This window comes from Amblyomma mixtum, chromosome 7 (genome assembly GCF_055824585.1).
Source record: "Amblyomma mixtum isolate Tamu chromosome 7, ASM5582458v1, whole genome shotgun sequence".
NCBI lineage: Eukaryota > Metazoa > Arthropoda > Arachnida > Ixodida > Ixodidae > Amblyomma > Amblyomma mixtum.
This window is the reverse complement of record NC_143018.1, coordinates 149167534-149190183: the sequence shown is the minus strand read 5'-3', so window position 1 is coordinate 149190183 and position 22650 is coordinate 149167534. Positions and strand designations below refer to the sequence as shown.

Below are 22650 nucleotides of genomic sequence, written 5' to 3'. Positions count from 1 at the left end.
TGGGGGGAGGCAGTGTTCGTTCCTGGGTGTTGTCGCTTTTGTGGGTGGTCTGTTGTTGAGTGTTGGCCAGAGTGGGAGAGGGAGCATGAGTGGGCTGTAGCGTCGCCAAACAAATTTGGGTGAAGTCCATCTCTGGCCAGGAGTGCCTCAGGGTCATGATGGATCTGTGCGTGGTGGATGATTTCAACGTCTTTTTGGTAATGTTCCATGTCCAGCAAAACATTCTTGAGCTCAAACGAGTCCTGTGCGTGAGCAGCGAGTTGGCGGGATTGTGGCATGTGTCTGTGGTGCAAGTTGACTACCCTAGGCAGCACGGTTGTCAGGTGCAGTTTCGTGTTTGGTCTGTTGGCATGTTGATAAAAAGAGGCATTGTCAACACGTGCTTCAAAAATGCTCAGGAGAAGTCGTGTGGGCACCAGGTGAACAGTAGTTTTCAGGAGCAGGTAAAACGGTTACAAGAGGCTGGGTATCCTAACGCCATTTTGGTGTCAGTGGCTGAGGGGATGATTCGTAAGAATAAATCCAAATGTCAAACTCTGCCTGAGAAAAGTAGGAAAACAGCGGTAATTCCGTACATGCACAGGATTTCCCATAATCTAAAAAAGATAGGTCAACGAGTAGGCGTTCAGGTAGTGTTTTCGGCCCCAGATAAACTGGCAAAACTATGTAAGATGACAAATCCGTACTCTGTGAAACATAAAGATTGTACAAAGAACCACACCAAGAAATTTGTTGACTGCGCAGAAGGTGTTGTGTATTCCTTGCCACTGTCATGTGGTAAGGTGTACGCAGGCCAAACCGGGAGGTGCCTAAACGAGAGGCTACGGGAGCACAATAGGAATATAGAAAATAAAAAAGGTAATCTTTCAGAACACTGTGAGGAATGCAACCCAGATGCATGCATGCCGAAGTTCGATGAATGCCAGGTTAATAACAGAAGCAGGAAACAGCTAACACGGGAGATTGTTGAAGCAAAACGAATAAAAAACTTAGAAGATAAGTGTGTAAGCATCCCATCTGTATATTTATCAAAGAAAGAGATGATTTTTCTTGATGGCTTGTACAAAATGTGAAAAGTGACTTGCGGTGTGGTAGGCTAGTGGGAAGATATTTTGATGCTTGCGCAGTATTTAAAAACTGTTTGTGCATTAAATAAAGAATCAGTTGAAAGTTAGCGCATGTGTTGTCGTCTTCGTTGTGTCCTCGTCTCGAGCGCTACAGTTTTTCATCATGGACCTCGTGTACCAGTGTATTCATGGCCTAAATGGTCTGTTCCGCACTGCTGTGTTTCAGGTCATTAGTCCCGCAGTGAATGACGAAGTGCGTGATGTTCTGTGGTGCTGCGGCTATCAGTTTCCTTATGTCATTGGTTTTGGCGCCACTCTGAAACCTAATGTATGGTGCATGTTCTCCGGGAGGAAGGTGATTGTGGATGTGCTTGTATTGACTATCACCTATCAACGCTACATGTGCCAATGAAAGAAGGGGGAGAGGCTTACCTTGTTCCGTCATCTTCCGTTGACTGGAGTCCATGGTAGAGAGAGGGTGTGGTAGATGGTCCTTGGCGATCACAAAATGAACAAGGGAGGGGAAAACCTCAGGTTGCTTGAGCCAACTTTTCGACAATGGAACTTGTCTTCGTCTGGGCAAAGCGTTCATTATTGGCAGGGATTAACACCTTGAGAGTGTTCATCAGCGCCACCCACATTCGGAGGTCGTTGGTTCGGATCCCACCGGTGGCATGTGGTTGTTTTTTCTTCTGCTTTTCTAATCAATTAGCTTTAAGCGACAGCATATTCAGTAATATTCTTACTTGATCAACACCACAAAAAAATATTAAAAAATCCCCTGTGCTCCTTGGTTTCTGTGGCTGTTGGCTTCTCTCAAGTGGTAGAGGCGATATGGCTAACACCGAGGCCACACTTAATGCTGGGCACAGAAAAGCGCCAGTGTAGGAGAAATGAGGTTAAACAAAGGTATGTATTGGGCTAATTCGTCCGACATACTTGTAGGTAAAAAACCGGGACTTCAAACTCGATGAAGACAAGAACTGCACAGGACGAGGGGCAAACTTGCAACTAAGGTTTATCGGAAAATACACGCAGCAGCAAAAGGGGGAAATCTGCACATCATGAAGGAACAAACCAAGATCCCGCGTACAACCAAGCATACACACCGCCATGTGCACTGTGCCACTAATGTGGTGTACTACTTCCCGCTACGATGCCGCACAGGTTACGTTAGGCAGACGTGCGAATGTATAAACGATAGGATACGACAGCACTTCCGGTCTCTGAAGCCTTACAATGGCGCCAATCTTCCAAAACACTGTCGACAATGCTATGTTGGTAATACACTGTCGTATAAGGCCACCATTATCGGAAAGAGAAACCAAACCTAGAAAGGCAGATTTTGGGTGCGCACTTATGCGCAAACTTGGCCTTGACACGTGTGTATCCGCTCCACTTTTGGATAAAGAGAGCCGTTTTTTGATCAGCGTGTGACGCACGTGATTTCGCGCTTTTGTGTGCAGTTTTGGTGGTTATCTCGCCCACCTTTGAAGTGGGGTCATCTTGGTTTGTTCTTTTTTTCTTTGTGATGCGCAGATACTTCGTTTTGCTGCGGCGGGTGTTTCTAAATAAACCTAAAAAAATAAAATAAAAAATAATAAATAAATATTAATAAATAGTAAATAATAATAATGAAGTAATAAAATTCCAATAAGGAAAGGTGTCAGGCAGGGAGACACGATCTCGCCTATGCTATTCACTGCCTGTTTACAGGAGGTATTCCGGGGCCTGAAATGGAAACAGTTGGGGATAAGAGTTAATGGAGAATACCTAAGTAATTTGCGATTCGATGATGACATTGCCTTGCTAAGTCACTCAGGACATGAAATACAAAGCATGATCAATGAATTAGACAGGCAGAGCAGAACGGTGGAGCTAAAAATTAACATGCAGAAAACCAAAGTAATGTTCAACAGCCTAGCAAGGGAACTGCAGTTCGCAACTGGTAGCCAGGTGCTGGAAGTAGTAGGAGTATATGTCTGTTTAGGGCAGGTAGTGACAGCTCATCCAGATCATGAGAGGGAAATAACTAGAAGAATAAGAATGGGGTGGAGCGCATATGGCAGGTTATCTCAGATCATGAATGGCAGTTTACCAATATGCCTCCAGAGAAAAGTATACAAGAGGCGTACCTTACCGGTACTCACCTATGGGGCAGAAACGTGGAGGCTAACAAAGAGGGTTCAGCTTAACCCTTTCAGCCCTGAATTTTTTTTTTGCTAGTTCGGGAATTTTTCTAAAGTGTTATTTTGCTTCACTGCCACCCAAGGAACACACTAAAGCAAAAAATTTCTCTAGAACTCCCTTGGTTTTAAAGATGGCGTCGTGTCCTATATATAGGACACCAGGGCTTAGTGGTTGCAAGAACAAAAAAAAAGCCAAGTTTGACGTTACTCTTTATTTCAAGACTCACAAAAATTCAAATATTGAGAACAAACATGCTGGTTGCCTTGAGGTGCAGGTAATACTGGACGTTGATTAATCCGTGTGAAAAGTTTTGAAAGAGCTGGAATGAGTTCAGTGGATGAACCTTGATAAACGAGGAAGTCGTAGAAAATCGCCAAGGCGCCGCACAGCATGAAAACTTACACTTCCCACTTATTTGATTTCCCTTTTATTTATTGTTTTATGCCTCGCCGTCCTTTGAATGGAATGATTTGCTCATCGCTGCAAAGAGGCTCCTCGAAAGAGAGGTTTAGGCATCTTTCACGAAAGGCGTCCAAATCTGTCCTGACCTTCCAGAAAGGATCATTGCTGGTATGGTCTTGTTACAAAGCTTGTGCGCGCATTGCGCGTGCCGTGCTCCCATGGAACACAAACGGACGCTCGGGATAGAAAGAGCGTTTATTCATCCCGATCAGCCAGCTTACATAGCGTGACCGGGCGAGGGTAAGGGGAGGAAGGGACGAGGGAAAGCGTGAGGAGCATGCGCTTGGCGTTCGCCGTTGTCAGGCATAGCGTTCGCCATAGTGAAGGCATAGCGTTCGCCGTAGTGAAGGCAGAGCGTTCACAACAGGTCTCCGTTCACGTCTGCAATGTGCAAGCAGATTCTAGCCGTGGCTAGCGAAAGACACCCATCGCTAATTGCTGTGAAATCAGCTTTCTGATTTCTTCTTCGTCATCTCAACGGATTTTCCTTCTTGATAAATAGAATACATGTTTGTTTCCTCGGCAAGAACAGCAAAAACACTCTTCGGCACGTACCGAGAAAAATACGCATACGGGGTCGGTAGACCATCAAGATCATTCTCATTCTCGTCACCAGATTATTGATGGTGATACGTGGCTGCTAGCTTATTGAAAGCTCTCCTGCACCACGACCTGTCTTCCGGTGTTGCTTTGTCAACTTCATCACCGCTGGAGGCAGCCGACAGCGCAAATTCACGTCCTCCTCAGCGTCTTCAACCTCCGACACGTAACCATCCTTCAGTGCAGCAAACATGGCATCTGGATCCTCGAGACGCAGATGTCTTAATTGAGGCCGCTTTGCCGTTGAGTAAGGTCACAGTTTTTGCCTCTGCAATAAAACAAAAACAAAAATTAGGCATTAGAAAAATAAAGTTCCGCACTTGCATGCAACACGCGCCGGTGGTTTTATAACCACTGAAGCCTGGTGTCCTATATATAGGACACACATATTGCGGCGTGCTGCGTCAAATGTACTAACCGCACAGAAAACGTTGTGCAACTTTTAAAGCCTTTAGTGTCTTTGAAACAACCTGCAAAATTCTAATCGCGAACACGTTCTTAGGTATGGAGTAAAAAAATGGCAAAATAGCACTTACCATTGCAGCCGCCGTTCCCATCTTCCGCCATTTTGTTTGTTTACTCTCGGCGCTACGATGAGGAAGACGAAGAAGAAAGTGATGTCTGTGCTTATAGGGATGACCTGGGAGTCGGCTCAGTTCTTGTTTCAGATTACTGGGCATTTAAATCATGACTTGTAGCCGTTTTGCTTCGTGTCCTTTCTATAGGACACCAGGGCCGAAAGGGTTAAGTTAAGGACAACGCAGCGAGCTATGGAAAGAAAAATGATAGGTGTAACGTTAAGAGATCGGAAGCGGGCGGAGTGGGTGAGAGAACAAACGCGCGTTAATGATATCCTAGTTGAAATCAAGAGGAAGAAGTGGGCTTGGGCAGGGCATGTAATGCGAAGGCAAGATAACCGCTGGTCCTCAAGGGTAACGGAGTGGATTCCAAGAGAAGGCAAGCGTAGCAGGGGGCGGCAGAAAATTAGGTGGGCGGATGAGATTAACAAATTTGCGGGAATATGGTGGCCGTGGCTGGTGAAGGACCGAGTTAATAGGAGAGACATGGGAGAGGCGTTTGCCCTGCAGTGGGCGTAGTCAGGCTGATGATGATGATGATGATGCAAGTTTACCGCTCCCCTGTGCATTTATCGTCTTCGTCCCGTTTGAAGTCGCGGTTTTTTCTCCACAAGGAGAGGTGAAGCCTCCATGTTCTGAGGGCATCCAAAGAAGGAGGCAACATGGTCACCTCTACAGTTCGCGCACTTTGGTTTTAGGAGTGATTTGAACTCTTAGTGTTCTTCAGCATCCCAACAGATTTTGCATCCTCGAGGATTTTGAAAACTCTTCGCCGTGTGGCCGGACCGCTGACAGCTGCAACATCGAAGAGCAGTACTGAATTACCCTTGAACTGGTTGAGTTGTAAATCCAGAGTGCATCCTTTTTGGCATAGAGTGGTCTTCTCTGAACATGAGGATGACGGAGTCCAGGGCACGGCACTCAACCACTTCATCCTATTTGGGCTGGAACCTTGTATGCCGTCATGCTAAAACGACTCCATGGTCTGTCAAAAACATGAGGATGTTCCCATCATTGTAGTGAAGAGGTGCATTACGCATTTTCTCTACATTTCTCGTGTATGCCTCTGGTATGAAGGGTACAATCCCTAAGCCAGCCACATGAAATAGCTATAGCAGACGCTTAGCTGCTGCCAAGGAAGCAATACTAACAGAGAAGGTCCCTTTCTTGCTCACTCTGAATGACATTACTTTCTCTTTGGCGGCTGTCACGAATTGCGATCACACTCTATTCGGAATGACCTGTAAAAAGCTTCAAGCCTCTACTGACGGCGGAAACACTACATGAATTTCTTCAGGCTGTTTCTTCGTGTTGTCCAAGTCGCTTCCCTGTCCGTGTTTTTTTTTTTTGCACTTGTACGTGTCTGCCATGAACCAACTAGCCCAAAGGTCTGTGCTCCTGTGTTTCTTCTCGTATGTAATTTGAGGAAAAGGTGCCTCATCACAAATTATATTTTTTGTTTCAGTGAGCACGCAGTATGCACACAGTATGCACGCAGTATGTGTTTTCATCATACCTGCAGCTGTCCTGCACAAGGCGCATCCTGTTCTCCAATTCTTCTTGTTCATTCCTAACTCTCGGCGTTGTTACTGACGCTCCTGCAGCTTCAAGCTCCAGTAAGGGGGTTTCAAAAATGTTATATGGTACTTGCGGGCCAAGCGGCTCTTGGCTGCACCCAGCAACGGCATTCATGTTGCTGAGATCACGACGAGCAGGCTTGAGTTCTCGTGACTGGTTTCGGCCACCACCACCGTTGTGACCGAGGACACAAAAAACAGAAAAAAAGCGCTTCGTTCCTGCCACCCGCAGTATCGGAATATCTCGGCACTGCTTCCTGTTGACACCAAGGCCAGTGAGGTCACGACGCGATGAAGAGAACCACAAAAGCGAGATAAATTCTCAGCGCGCCAGCGAACAGCGTTCTAACAAATGCACTCCTTACTATTCTCGTTCTTTTTAAGCTACTGGTGATGTCAGTGTGGTATATTTTTATTCTACAAAGCATGCTTAACGTGTTCGGAGGCAAGGGAACAAGGAGCGCCTGTCTTGATTACATGGTGTGCATACTTCGTTGCTCTTCTCTACTTTGCGACTTTTTGCAGAGCAACGTCGACGCTGTGAGCGCAAGGTCATGTGTTCTACGCATGAGCTGATCTCATGCTCTCCTGAGACAAGCCCACAGGCCAGAGGACGTTGGGTGTCTTAGCGACCAGTTTTAGGGTGGACCGTAGGCAACAATTCAGGTTCATCTTAATACAGCGCGATACACAGGACGAGAGAAAGAAACAAGAGACGACACGAGCGCTCGTGTCGTCTCTTGTTTCTTTCTCTCGTCCTGTGTATCGCGCTGTATTAAGATGAATCCGTTCCAACTTGCCCAGTTTTCTGTTCTAGTTAACAATTCAGGGCCGTCAACAGCCATTGTCACTGGCGGTGAACGCCCACATCGGGTGCAACCAACCTTGCACCTCGAAGTGGTCAAGATAACGTACTAGGAAAGAAGTACCACCAGTTAGTTTCCTAGAGACACCTTCATGCAAAAAAAGAAATAGAGTGGGCTCTGAAGAAAGAATTGAAAGTAAAAACACCAGCCCACACCAGCGAAGGCTCACGGGGCTCACAGCGGGAATGCAGGTCCTGTGAACACTTGGTACTTAGTAGTGCTAGGCAGAAGTCCGGGATTATGCTGCGCAACCTTGCTGCGCTGGTGAGTGCAAAATAATTTATCCTGTGTTTTTCATTTCTTTAAATGATTTGCGGAAAACTTGTTCTGTGTTTGGCGGGTATGGAAAATTGGACAGAATTTCCGATCGGTTTTCTCGAAAAGAGTAGCGTTGTTACTAATGAGCGACTGCCTGTATTCTGTGCAACTCCTCTCCATGGTGCACGAACTCTACCACCCTTTCTCACTAAGCTTGAGAAACAGATTGAGCGAGTGGCACGTGGCCGTGCTGGCACTGGAACGCCGCAGAGAGTCACTCACCAGAGGCTGTAGAGGGCAAAGCCCATCCAGGTGAAGCTCTGCAGGACCAACAGCAGCGCAAGCGGCATGGCCAGCAGCCACGAAAGGTGTGCCAGCGTCTGAGTGGCCTGCAGCCAGGCGAACGTCAGCACCAGCACCAGGCTCAGGGTGAACAGCACGCTCATCGCAAACAGCACGTGGTCAGACAGGTTGTCCCCGTCCAGAATCCAGTCGACGAAGTTCTGCTCGCGCGACAAGTTCCTCCACCTTATATAAGCGTTCTACACGAGCGCCGCATATGGGACTGTGGAAATACGAGCCCATATGGCATATGGCCGGTCGGCCTCAGCGGGAGCACTCGCGTAGAGAGGTGAAAACACGGCAGGCAATTTAGAGAAGTGGAGTGGGAGAGGGTAGGTAGAGATGAAAAGCGCTGCCTTTAACGCATCAGTGTCCAAGCCCGCTCCTTTTATTTGTCTTCCCTTTCTACTGACCACTCTAGAGTATGTGTAAGGGCGGACGAGTCAGCATGAGAAGCGTTAGACGGTGGCAGTATATACAGCGCTCCGTTGCAGTAATGGCCTGGGTAGGAGGAATGGCTGGCGACAAGCTGCTAAACGGGGCGCTGGATTGTCAGACAGTTCCGGCAGCCGTTGGTGAGACAGGTGCTAGCGTGTGGCCGGCGGTCAACGGTTCATCAGATGGCCACGGCCATTACCTTGCTGCTTGCAAATCGAAAAACTCCCCTCGACCTGACACCCTCCCTTCTGGAAGACGCCGGAGACAGCGGATGCTGCTAAGGGGCGCAATAAAGTGTCGTGCTATCTCCTCAAACAAAGGGAGATTGCACGACACGGACCATTCCGACTTAACTTAATGTTCTAAGCGCGGGAACCGCAAGGGGTCATAACCGAACATGTTCTAGGGAGGTGCCGGATGGACCCGTGCTGAAAGAGACTCTGGGGTCCGTCTAGTTTGAATTCTTTTATACGAAGCATATTGCTAGAGCTACCGCTCACGCCGTCGGCGTGGGACCCCTAGACGTCACACCACTCGACACCGTGACGTCACACCACCTGACACCGTGACGTCACACCACGTGACACCGTGACGTCACACCACGTGACATCGGATGAGAGAGGCGGCCTCCACCTCGCGCCGTCGCCGTGGGACCCCTAGCCGTAACGCCACGTGACACCGTGACGTCGTCGTGACGATGCCATCACACAGACGCCGGAATGTCCTCGAGCGGCATTCCCGCGCATATCGAACGCGCGTTCACACTCGATGTAGGTGAAACGCTCGCTCCACCGGGCAGGCAGACGCGGCTTCCGTGGCAATCCAGGCGCCCACCCAACGCGCGTCTCGGGGTTACGCGGCGTTCAGCTGTAGCCATGCCGTTGGCTTCCCCCACGAGGAAGGCTTCTAGTGGTTGTATTAAAATGACCATGTATGCAACCAAGGAAAGCCATGTATTGCCAAGCCTAGCCACCAATATGCTTCGCATCTGACTAGGCTTAACCTTAGCTAAGCCTCAGCCATAATTTTTTTTTTACGTTGAGGGAGAGCTTCGTGTGCACTCTCAAAGCTTTAGAGTAGGACGTGCGACTCGGCGAGCCAATTCCTTTCGCGCAAATCACTGTGTCCGTGTCACGCTGTAACTAATTTGCCTACATTTCATTTCGTGTGTTTTGGAAGTGTTATTAATACTGCTAAAGTTGAAGGGTTCGCAAGCGGCAAGGAACCCATCTTGTTGAGGCTTGCTGATATTGGATGTTTCCTGAACGGGAGAAGGACCCGAGAGGGATTTAAAATGAGCCCGGGAGCTGTTGGGCCTGGGTTAGCGACATTGGCGCCTACGGTATGGTATCGGGCTGGGGTCAACATCGATGCGAAGTTGCGGGAAAGTGGAGAGCTTGTATACAAAAGGTTGCATCTGGAAGTTTTGTGCAAAAGAAAGCTGATAATACGGTAGTTCTCTGTATAAGTACAGTGAAACTTCCCCAGATTCCAACCCATTATCTCGATGTATTCGCGTCGCATTACGCAGCTATCGGCGAGGGTCAGGAGGACCGACCAGGGTCGAAGGGCAGCTTCGCGCGGATTTGTTTATGAGCCACGCAAACGGCGCGACTCTTCTGTTGGATGCGAGCTTCTGGGAACAGACCACGGGGCTGGTCGCGCGCTTTTCGGCGCTGTGAAGATGGCTTCGGAATCACACCTTGACCGTGGCGCCAAGAAAACGGAACTGAGCAGCCAGAATGCACGTTATGAAGAAAGTTCTTTTGCGGCTGTCACTAACTGCTCAGTTTCTCTTTCCGGTAACGATCGTGCAGAAGGCGTTAAGACACGAAACGTGGGTTTTGCTGCTAAAGAGCTATTTTTTGCAGCCTTGTGCGAAACACTTTGAAATCACTCTTCGAATAAAATACCGCCTGATCCGGCATTGTGGGCTACATTTAAATGCTCTGCATCTTCGGCTAAGCCGAGGAGGGACGATTTCCCTGTTAGCCAGTGTCGTCTTTTTGTCCTCCATCACGGTGCTTCACTCACCTGCTCACATATCACGACCGCCGCTTTCTATCCCAAGTGGTCGTTGAACTTCTGATCTCGCGCTCCGCCTGTCATAATGTTGGCACGGCCTGCCGCCCACAGACAAACTGCTTTACCGAACGCCTGGACCGTACATTGACCGACCTGATTTCCATACACGCGTCCGACCATCACCGTGACTGAGATATTAGCCTCCCATTTGTGACCTTCGGAAATAATTCCACAAGTCGCGATACAGCGCGTTGCTGTTCTTTTTATCTTCGGTTTGGCCGCGATCCTCTGCTGGCCTTCGACAGCCGCCTCCGCGACCACTTATGCTCCAGACACCATCGCCCGCTTCGACGCCGCCCGTATGGTAGTTCGCCAAAGGTTTTCCACTTCCCAAGGCTCGAAGAACGCCGTCATGATTTTCGCCATCCAACGTCACCTATGCTCCGCGCTCTATTGTCTTGCTCTGAGTCCCGTCCTACCGCGTGGCACGACATCATTCACCCACAGACATCATCCGCGTCTTCCGCCTCAAGCCGTACTACTCAAAATCTGCCTTGCGCGTCTAGTACGCACCGGGACTGTGCTTCTGCCGCGGGGTGAGGGGGAGAGTGGCGTAGTGATACGTACGGTTGAAGGATGACCAAGTGTTTTTGAGAATGAAGACAAAGCTGTGGTGCGCTCTTGGTGCACCTTCGCCATCACGTAACATTACACTGTACATTTGTAAATTTTCTGTATAGAAACTTCAGTTCATTTTCTCGTTACCTCCCATTGCTGCAAGTCCTCATTACACAGTTACCGACGGCGCATGTCGGGTGCAACGAACGAGCCTTCAAGCCAACAAACCGTCCATTACAGCTCACCCCTGGTGCAAGGAAAAAAACCATCATAACTTTACCGGTGCAGTCAACAATATACCGCTGCTGCCCGTTGAAGGAGCAGGAAGATAAGGAGGCAAGGAAAGGGAGACTTTTCGGCAACAATCCAATCATTGGCGATCACAATTTCACGGTCACGCCCTGGGAAGGCGAATTCAGCCTTTCCTTTCCAAGGATAGCTCGAAATATGTGCAAGGCTTCGACGAGTAATCTGAGCTTTTGAGCGAGTGGCACAACAGCTTCTACTCTAGGCGAGCAAGGTGCGTAGTTACTGCTCAACCTATTGAGTAATGCGGCTAAGTGCGTCGGCAGTGGTCCGTCAGGCAGCGGTGCGCCGCTCGTGCCAGCCGAGCGTTCCTCGCGTGCACGTTCCAATGGTGTGTGCAAGGCGACAACGAATAGTGTGGATAGCACGAGGAGCGGAGAGCTGATGTGCCTTAAAACCGAGGTGTAAATGAAGACAGTGAAGCGAAGGTCGGGTCATTCAAGCGTGGAGGTAGCGGGCGTCGGATGTTGTGTCCGTGCTGCAGGATCACCTCTTGGATCACCGACGCAAGCCTCCTGCTTCCCTTTCAAGCTTGGAGGTGGCAGCCGATCTATTGATGGTCTGTGCTGCCGAGAGGCTTCCTTAGATAACCTGCATAAGCTTACGGCATTTCGGGACGCGGTCGACGGGTCTTTCTTACGCTTTTCCTGCTGCTGGTGCAAAGTTCTTGGGGCGGCTGACAGGAGTCCATTGGAGTCTGCTTGTGTTCCACTCCGCTCCTTACCACCTGACTCTCTACAGCCGCTTCGCTCGACGGAACCCCAGAGACGCATCGCAGTTCATCAACCCGCTTCCTTGCTGCCTGCAAGGCAGTCCCGCTTCACCTGGGATGCTACATATCTGGCGAACTCTTTCTTTTATTGTGTAGTGTTGTGCGCGTGTTTTTCTTGGTGGTTTCGTTCTTATTGGCTGTTTTCCTTTGAATTATAAGTACTGCTCCGTTTATTTTTTTTGTCTGTTTGTTGGCTTGTTCTGTCTTGCACGCGACAGCATTCCCCTTCGGCAGTCGGGGATTATTCGCGACACACACACGTATGTATATGTGAGTGTGAATATATATATATATAGGAAGCCGCCGCGGTGGCTCAGTGGCTATGGTGCTCGGCTGCTGTCCCGAAAGACGCGGGTTCGATCCCGGCCGCGGCGGTTGAATTTCTTTGGAGGAGAAATTCGAGGCCCGTGTACTGTGCGATGTCAGTGCACGTTAAAGAACCCCAGGTGGTCGAAATTTCCGGAGCCCTCCACTACGGCGTCTGTCATAGCCTTAGTCGCTTTGGGACGTTAAACCCCATAAAACCAAACCAAAACCAAACCAAAACCAAACTATATATATATATATATATATATATATATATATATATATATATATATATAAATATATATATATATATATATATATATATATATATATATATATATATAACGCCCCATTTAGTTTAGACATCACTCTACCGGCGCCGCCGTGCGGTCTGTCTTCGACCTTTGTCGCGTGCCGGACTTCGTCCTCTTCTGCTCGGTGCTAGGGCCTGTCGGCTGCGCTCTGCCCAGTGTGCTCGCCAGGTACTGTTCTGCCAGGGATAGAACGTTCTACCAGCGTCCGTGACATTTTGGTGCAGCTGCTGGGTACGATCCATGTACAAAGAGGTCTCAGGATCCTCCAGCGCTCCGTCACACCCCCTGGACACGACACCTGTCCACAAGTCAAGCCGCCGCTTGAAAGGCTCAGCCCCCGAGTACAATGCCCTCACCGCGCCATCCCGCACGATGACCTCTACGGTGGCCAGCCAGACCTTCCAGCAATCTGTGAGTTCACCACCGCTGCTTCTTCATACGCCTCGTACGCCCGCGTCGTTTCATGGTGACAAGTTTGAGGATGTGGAGGACTGGTTGGACGGGTATGACAGGGTCGCTGAATTTAATCTGTGGGACGAGGACCGCAAGCTTCGGAACGTCTACTTTGCCCTCCAGGACGCCGCCAAGACGTGGTTCGAAAACCACGAGTCCGCCATCCACACCTGGCAAGACTTCCGGCGGCAGTTGCTGGATACGTTCAGCAGCAACGAACGGAGGGAGCGTGCTGAATTGTCCCTGCAATCGAGAGCGCAGCAGCCAAACGAGAGCGTGGTGATGTTCGTGGAGGACATAACCCGGCTTTTCAACCGCGCTGATCCTTCGATGTCGGAAGCCAAGAAGGTGCGCCATTTGATGCAGGGAGTGAATGAGCAATTGTTCGCTGGGCTCGTGCGCGATCCCCCGGCTACAGTCGCCGATTTTGCAAAGGAAGCGGCAGGCATGGAGCGCGCCCTGCAACAGCGGTTTGCGCACTACGGCCGTCCATCAAACATCGCTGCTGTGGAGTGCCCCATGCCGAGGCCCGGGGATGAGAACACCTCCCTCCGAGAGCTCATCAGGAGCATCGTTCGCGAAGAGCTGCAGAAGCTTCGCTCTGTGGAGCAGCCTCCTAGTGTCACCGCCATCTCGGATGCTGTCCGTGACGAGATACGCCGCACGGTGCAGCCCATTCCACCCCCCAACCGCCAGCGCCCTATGTGATGACATACAGCGAGGCATTGCGAAGTCCTGCGCCACCACCGCCGGCGTTCTACTCTCCTGCCCCTACCGCGCCGTCCCGCCGATTCCCGTATACGACAGCGCTGCCAGACGACCGCTCACCCGTCACGAAGGCAAACATGTGGCGCACGCCGAGCAACAGGCCCCTGTGCTTCCACTGCGGCGAAGCAGGCCACATCCGTCGTCACTGCCCGTACCGCCGGATTGGCCTGCGCGACTTTTCGCCAGACGCACCCCTGCCACGCTATGGTGAACGACCCCGCGAGATCGATCAGTACCTAGCGGCCAACGTCAGTCCAGGTCACCGTCGCCTCGACGGTTTTCTTCACCAGCCCGCCAGTCCTACGTCCGGCAGTCCTCCAGCCCGCGCCGGGAAAACTGAGGACGGCGACCCCCGGAGGTAGGGCCGCCGCCACCGGACATAATGACGAACATCCTCCGCTCACCGACGTTAGCATGCGACCCGACCTCCGACCACACGCCGCGACGACCTTTCGACGCCCAGAGACGCCTCCGCTTGACGCCCCAACTCGACCGCGAGAACGATCCCCTAGTCCGACCTCCCCCACACAGCGTTTTTCTGAAGGTCACCAAGCTTTGGCTGAAATCCCGGTCATCGTTGATGGCCGCCGCGTGAGTGCTCTCGTAGATACCGGCGCCGATTTCTCCGTCATGAGTCGTGGTCTGGCGCTTGTCCTGAGGAAAGTACTGACACCTTGGCCTGGAACGCACATCCGGACAGCTGGAGGCCATCTGGTGACACCGCTTGGCGTCTGCACCGCTAGAATGGAGATTCGTGGTGTCACCTTCACTGCCTGCTTCGCTGTGTTGGCTCATTGCTCGAAGGACCTCATCCTCGGGTTTGATTTTCTTCGGGAACACGGTGCGATAATCAACCTCCGCGAACTTCTCGTGACGTTCTGACCTCAGTGTGCCATAGCCGACAGCAGCGAGCCCGACAGGCCTGTTTTTCGCGTGTGTGATGACAATGTCACGCTACCACCACGCTCCAGTTTGTCTATTACGGTGGAATGCTCCAACCCACGCACGCCTCACGGGGTTGCGGAAGGTAACCTGTCGTTACTGCTGAGTCAGCAAGTCTGCGTTGCGCGGGGTGTTACTTCCTTCCGCGGACTGCGAACGCAGCTTTTTGTTACCAACTTTAGCGCCGAATATCGCCACTTGCCGCAAGCAACCGCCATAGTCTATATCGATGAAATTTGTCACTCAGTCTCCCACTGCGCCTTGTCCCTCAACGATACCCATGCATCGACGTCTGACGCCCCCGTTATGACTGACGTGAACCCCGACCTAACCGCCGATCAGAAACACCGCCTCCACATGATCCTCGACTCTTTTCGTGACTGCTTTGCAACCACTTCTAAAGTTCGGCAAACATCGGTCGCTAAACACCGCATTGTAGTGGATGAACGCGAGAGGCCTATACAACACCACCCCTATCGAGTGTCTGCGAAAGAACGGGAGGTGATTCGGAGGCAGGTTGAGGAAATGCTCCACGACGAGGTTATCCAGCCGTCAACAAGCCCGTGGGCTTCGCCCGTTGTGCTGGTCGCCAAGAAGGATGGCACTCTACGATTCTGCGTCGACTATCGTTGCCTCAATAAGATTACTAAAAAGGACGTTTATCCGTTGCCCCGAATTGATGACTCGATCGATAGCCTGCGTCGTGCCCGATACTTTTCCTCTCTTGATCTACGCAGTTGGTACTGGCAGATCGAAGTCGATGAACGTGACCGTGAAAAGACCGCGTTCATAACCCCCGACGGTTTGTACGAGTTCAAGGTGCTCCCCTTTGGCCTGTGTACCGCTCCTGCCACCTTTCAAGGAATGATGGACACTGTGCTGGTTGGCCTCAAATGGCAGTCGTGTGTCGTCTATCTTGATGATGTTATTTTCGCTGCGACCTACGAAGAACATCTCAAACGCTTGAGTGCAGTATTGACGGCAATTGACGGTCTCTCTCTAAAACCCGAAAAATGCCACTTCGCGTACCAACGGCTGAAGTGTTTGGGCCATGTTGTGACATCTGAGGGCGTCAGCTCCGACCCCGACAAGACGGCCGCTGTAGCTGCGTTTCCGACTCCCACTGATAAGCGAGCTGTGCGCCGGTTTCTTGGCCTCTGCGCATATTACAGACGCTTCGGGCACGTGTGTGTCTCTGTCTTTCTTCGTGGTTTGTCCCGTGGTTGCGCAACTTACACCTTCACAACATCATGTACCAACTCGGCCCAACGCAAGTTTTATTGAAGACTTCTCCAGGCTGGCTGAGCCTCTCACACGGCTGACAAAAGACGATCAGCCTTTCGTCTGGGCACAGGAACAGCAGGACGCCTTCAAAAAGCTCCGCAAACGCCTACAAACAACGCCCATTCTTGCCCATTTTGACGAGGAGGCGGACACAGAACTTCACACCGATCCCAGAAACATTGGCCTCGGTGCAGTCCTCGTCCAGTGGCAAGATGGTGTTGAGCGCGTGATTGCTTACGGCAGCCGCACGCTGTCTCGGTCCGAGGCGAATTACTCAACCACTGAAAAGGAGTGCCTAGCTGTTGTGTGGGCGATAACGAAGTTCCGGCCCTACTTGTACGGTCGCCCGTTTCGGGTCGTGAGTCACCACCACTCACTGTGTTGGCTCGCGAATCTTAAAGACCCCTCGGGCCGGCTAGCTCGCTGGAGCCTTCGCTTGCAAAAATTTGATGTAACAGTTGTCTACAAGTCGGGCAACAAACACAACGATGCAGACTGCTTGTCCCGTGCTCCTATCTCGTCCAGCTCTGATGACCTCGAAGATTACCCTCTATTTATTGGTGCTCTGACCACGTCCGCCCTCGCTCAACAACAGAGGGACGACACGGAATTGCGGCCACTCATCGATTATCTTGAGGGTACCGCCTCGTTACCGCCTCGTCTATTCGCGCGTGGCTTGCCGTCATTTTGCTTGCGAGATGGCGTCCTCTACGAACGAAATTACGGCCCGACGGACTCTGGTTACCTTCTCGTGGTTCCAACGGCGCTCCGCTCTGACGTTTTGCAGGCATGCTACGACGAGCTTCCTTCCGGCCACCTCGGATTTTCTCGAACGATGGCACGAGTTCGTCACCGTTATTACTGGCCCATGCTTTCTGCAGCTGTCAAGCGTTATGTACGCACTTGCTGCGAGTGTCAACGTCGGAAGAAATCACCTTTCAAGCCGGCTGGCTTGCTCCAACCCATTGCTCCGCCGAGAATTCCTTTCCAGCAAGCCGGCATGGACTTACTGGGCCCATTTCCCACGTCATCATTGCGTAACCGGTATATTGTGGTTGCAACGACTACCTCACCTGGTACTGTGAGACGAAAACCCTTCCCCGCGGCACTGGTGCTGAAATTGCTGACTTTTTCATCATCAGCATAGTCCTCCGCCATGGCGCCCCTTATGTTGTTTTAACTGACCGAGGCACAGCGTTCATGTCCACGGTTACTCAGGAAGTTATACGGCTCAGTGGCACAAGTCATCGTAAGACCACAGCTTACCATCCTCAAACCAACGGCCTAACCGAGCGCCTCAATAAGACTATCGCTGATATGATTTCTATATACGTCGACGATGACCATAAGAACTGGGACGAAATACTTCCGTACGTCACGTTTGCCTACAATACTGCCCTTCAAGAGACGACATGGTTCACGCGATTTCGTTTGGTACAAGGGCGTGAAGTCGTGACTATGTTGGACACGATGTTGTTGCGCGATATTGCGCGCCCATCCGTTGCCGACGCTGATGCATTCGTTCGCCATGCAGAGGCTGCCCGCCGGCTGGCTCGGCAACGAATCTGCGTGCGGCAAGAAGTCGATGCTCACCGCTATAACCTTCGTCACCGCGAAGTCATTTTCCAGCCTGGCGATCAAGTGTGGGTTCGGAGCCCCATCCGTCTGCGCCGTCGCTCCGAGAAGCTTTTGCGCCGTTACTTCGGCCTCTACGAGGTACTCCGCAAACTCAGCGACGTTACGTATGAAGTGCGCCCGCAAGGGAGTGTTCGTTTTTCCAGACGCCCGCCGACATCCGAAATTGTGCACGTCGCAAGACTCAAGCCATACCATGCCCGCTAGGACAACTCTCACCACGTTCAGTGCCTGGGACTCTGTTAACGCCCACACGTGGCTCCCCCTCACTTTTAGGCATCGAGTCGATGCCTTTCCAGAGGATAGGGGCAATGCCGCACTAAGTTTAGACATCACTCTACCGGCGCCCGCGTGCGGTCTGTCTTCGACCTTTGTCGCGCGCCGGACTTCGTCCTCCTCTGCTCGGTGCTAGGGCCTGCCGGCTGCGCTCTGCCCAGTGTGCTCGCCAGGTACTGTTCTGCCAGGGATAGAACGTTTTATCCCTGGCAGAATATATATATATATATATATATATATATATATATATATAAAAGAAGGGGTGAAGATCGGATGGATCCGGTAGAACATAAACGTAATTCGGTTGACACACGGTAGAAAAACAACAACTTTATTCTAACGTTTCGACCAGGGTCTGGCCTTCGTCAGAGTGATCACTCTGACGAAGGCCAGACCCTGGTCGATACATTAGAATAAAGTTGTTGTTTTTCTACCGTGTGTCAACCGAATTACGTTTATATATATATATATATATATATATATATATATATATGAAAAAGGACAGGCTCTGTCCGAAACGTCGATTCCCGATAAACGTTTACTTAAAAGAAGCGTTTCTCAATTTCGCATCATATATATATGTATGTATATATATATATATATATATATATATATATATATATATATATATATATAGCGAAGTATGCGCTTCGTTAAAGGAAACATATTTATTCAACTCGACGTTTCGATCGGAAGACCGATCTTCTTCAGGAGTGATTTTACATTGTGAATGCATCCTCTTTTATAGGGGCGGGCACAGAACAGGAAAGTGGGAAACACAAAGCACATAGCAGAAAAATACGCATAAAAAATTATTAGAGGCAGTGCGACCCACACACACATAAAAAAAAAGAAGAGTGCGAGGAACAGGTACTCAGTCAGAAAATACAACGTCCAGATGCGGCCTCTGCTTTGTTAAGCACCACAGGCTTGCTTATTGACAGTAGTGTCCAGCTGGGAGGTGCTCGACAGGTGCGTGGCCGTGCAACAACTTTCGTAGAAAAATGCGAAAACTTGTTCCTTCTCCTGGCCGCGAGAGCAAAAAAATAAAATATGACCCTCCAGCAGAGAGAGCAGACAACAGAAAAAAAAAGAAGAAAAAAAAGGAAAATGAACAGAGCAAGGAAGAAACCTCGAAAAAAAAAGTGAAATAGGTAAAAGAAAACCTTTAAAGTAGTGCTTTTTCTTCGCACCCAGCTATAGTGCACCCACCCCTGGTTGAGGGGAAGTATTGGAAGGAATGTAAAAAAATATAAGAAAAAATATATTAAAAAAATGTGAGATTAAAAAGGAAAAAAAAAGAAATTGTGCGGCATTCGCGTGACCACAAGGTGAGCACACCCGGGGGGGGGGGGGGGGAAACGGCACAGGTGTGGCACAGGTGTGGCATGCAGAAAGGGGTATGACCTCAGACGACTTAGTCAGTATTGCTTTGTTTAATTTCGTAGGCCCCTGACCTCGGAAGAGTGGTGAGGGTGCCGTAAGTTTCATTAATGCCATTTTGCACTGTGTTAAATTTAAAAATAAAATATGATTCTCGTTGCTCGCGCTCACGAGTGTTGTTGAAGCCACTCTGTAGTATTGTTACTTTAAGTTTGTCAAACTCGTGACCTTTCTCGCGGAGGTGTTTCGAAAGAGGGAGGTTGGGGAGGGATTGGGTATGTGAGCGGTGGTTATTAATATCTGAAACGGAAGGAATTGTCTGTTTGGCCTATGTATTGCATTCGACAGTCGCCACACTCGAGCATGTAAACCACGTTGCTGGAATCGCAATTCAGGTCTTCCCGGATAGAATGCTTGAAATTTGAATGGGTGCTTTTAGCCAGTGCCGTGGTTTCCATGTGTTTGCAGACTTGACATCGGCTTTTTTTGCATGGTGTGCAACCTACAGCTCTCGGTTTATTGACTGTCGAATGGACAACATGGTTTTGCAGATTTTTTGGTCTCCTATATGTTACTTGGGGGACCGTTGTGAAAATATTTGAAAGACGGTCACTCTGTTCTATGATATTAAAGTGTTTTTTTAGGATGTTGTTAATATTCGGGAGATTATTTGTGAAGGTTAGTATAAGACTACAGCGCTGTGATGATGGCTGAGATTCCTTAATGACATGATTAATATTAGTTGCTTGTGCCTTTTTAATGGCATCGTTGATTTAGAAGACGGGTAATGTTGTTTTTTTAGAGTGTCCCGCATGCGATTAGCATTTTCGTGAAAATCTTCCGATCGTGAGCAAATTCGTTTGAATCTGATGGCCTGTCAGTATGGGATTGAAGTTTTGCAGTGGCGCGGGTGGCAGCTGTTGAAATGAAGATACTGTTGTCTGTCTGTGGGTTTTTTATAGACACTAGTGATTAATGTACTTCCTTCTACTCGAACCAGAACATCCAGGAAGTTAATTTTATTGGTTGAGTAGGTGTGTGTGAAAGAGATATTGGGATGGATTTTGTTGAATGAGGCGATAAAATGGATGAGTTCGTCCTCGGTTTCTGTCCAAACTATGAATATGTTGTTGAGGATTTTGCGGGGTCGCAGCGGAGCACCAGACAGAGACGACCAGCGTGGCAGGCTTCTAGTTCCGGACTGCTCGTGCCGGGCCTGCGCTCCGAGCACGCGCTGTCGTTCTTTATTTTTTTCTATCGCGGGAACGCCGTTCTCAGCGCCTGCGCTTTATAGCGTCGCCGGGCGCTACAGGGCCCCCCGCCTAGACGGAACGTCGAAATGTGCGCGCCGACGGGGCAGAGATGGAGTAGCCACGGCAGGCAAGCAGGCAGCTAGAGTAACAGTGTCCCCACGGGGTCGCTGCAAGGTCCGGTAAGTTCAGGTCAGGGGCCGGGAAAAGCTGTCGGGTGGAGTGCACGGGCTCAGGTGGACGAGCCTGGCTGCTGCGCAACGGGCGAATGAGGCAGGGTGCCGAACTGACAGTGGACATGAGGGCAGAGAAGACCATGGTCGGGCCGTCACCGTTTGCAGTGCTGCCCGCGGACACAAGCGTCGTCGGTGCTGGAACATTGCAGCTGATGTCGATGGGGATCCGACGCGCCGTGTACGTGGTCACAAGCACAGGAGCGGCCGAAACGGCTCCAGGGACTGACAGCAGGTGTGGTGGGACCGTCGACATAGCGGCGACAGCTGTGACGATGCCGGAGCAAGTTGCTGGGCTCAATGCCAGGTGCTTGGGTGAAGCGAGAGTGGCAGTCCGGAGAAACTGGCCAGTGCTGATGCGCGTGTGGGCATGATCGGCTGTGGGTGGCTGCAAGAAGGTTGCGCCAGTGACAGGCCGTGGAGCTGAGACGCGTACATCAGACGGCTGGCTGACAGCAACAGACACAGCTGGTGGATGGAGAGTTACTGCACTACTTGGTGTGGATAGCTCTGCCATTCGTTCCTGAAGGTGGCTCAAGGCAGGCACCAAAGCAGACGCTTGCTGCGACAGTGTCGAGGTGCCAGGATCAGACTCCGAGAAGCGGGTGACCGTACTGAGGGCTTGGGGTGGGGCCTCTTGGGCAGGCGGTGCGGCCGCCGAGGTAGTGGGGCTGGTATGTGGCATATGCTGCGGTGGCGGCTTCAACCTCACAGCAGAGGCCTGTAGAGCTGTTGGCGGTAGTGACGAGGTAGATGGAGATGCCGGAAGCCTCGGCACGGCTGCTGCCGCAGAGTCGTCCTTGGCTGCAGGAGGCTCTGGCGACAACGCCACTGAAGCGCAAGGAGGCAGAGCCAGAGACGCGGGTCGGATAGTAGTGGGAGCAGGACGCGAGGCGGAGCTCGTGCGGATCCCACCTGGTGTGGCGTCGAGAGAGACAGCCGGGCTGGAGACGCTGGACGGGAGTGGCGGCGATGCGGCGAGGGGCTGCTGAGGCGGGCCGGGTTCTGATGAAGGCTGCGTGGGCGCGGGCGAGGCCGGTGCAGGGCCAGAGGCTGGCGGCGGCGAGAACGGGTCCGCTGCGTCGTAGAGCGGCGGCGGAACGTAGTAGGCGCCGAAGTACGCCAAGACGGCCGCACGCAGCTCATCGTATGGCCGGCCGCCGAAAGCAGAGTAGGTGAGCCGACGCAGGAGGTCGGCCGGGAGGATGTCACAAAGGACTTCGTGTTTGAACGGCTGGATGGTGATGCCGTTCAGGTACATCGCAGCCTCCAGTTGGGCGAACCACCCGCCGACGCCTGCAGGCCGGAACGCCGGGAGCGGCGGGTCGAAACTTGGGTGCTGCCAGTACGCCATGCTGGAACGCCGCTGCGATAGAAGGCACGGTTCGCCAGGTCACCACTGTTGAGGTATTAGCGGGGTCGCAGCGGAGCGCCAGAGAGAGACGACCAGCGTGGCAGGCTTCTAGTTCCGGACTGCTCGTGCCGGGCCTGCGCTCCGAGCACGCGCTGTCGTTCTTTACTTTTTTCTATCGCGGGAACGCCGTTCTCAGCGCCTGCGCTTTATAGCGTCGCCGGGCGCTACAATGTCATCCAGAAAGCGTTTGTAAAAAGCTGGTTTTGTTGGATATGAGGACATAAAGTCAGATTCAATTTTGTTCATAAATATGTTGGCGTAATTTGGAGCCATTTTTGTGCCCATAGCTGTAC

The 22650-nt window shown here is 51.0% G+C and overlaps 1 protein-coding gene and 1 pseudogene across 1 annotated transcript in view; both read right to left on the bottom strand.

Annotated features, from left to right (window-relative positions):
* The window catches only part of LOC149337827 (uncharacterized), a 166641-nt gene that overhangs the window by 47197 nt on the left and 96794 nt on the right, over positions 1 to 22650 (bottom strand). Inside the window, exon 3 of the mRNA XM_089554958.1 lies at positions 7881 to 8101. Within this exon, the coding sequence (XP_089411084.1) occupies positions 7881 to 8101 (221 nt within the window). The remainder of the gene's footprint in view (positions 1 to 7880; positions 8102 to 22650) is intronic.
* LOC149337829 (uncharacterized) lies at positions 4095 to 4886 on the bottom strand (annotated as a pseudogene).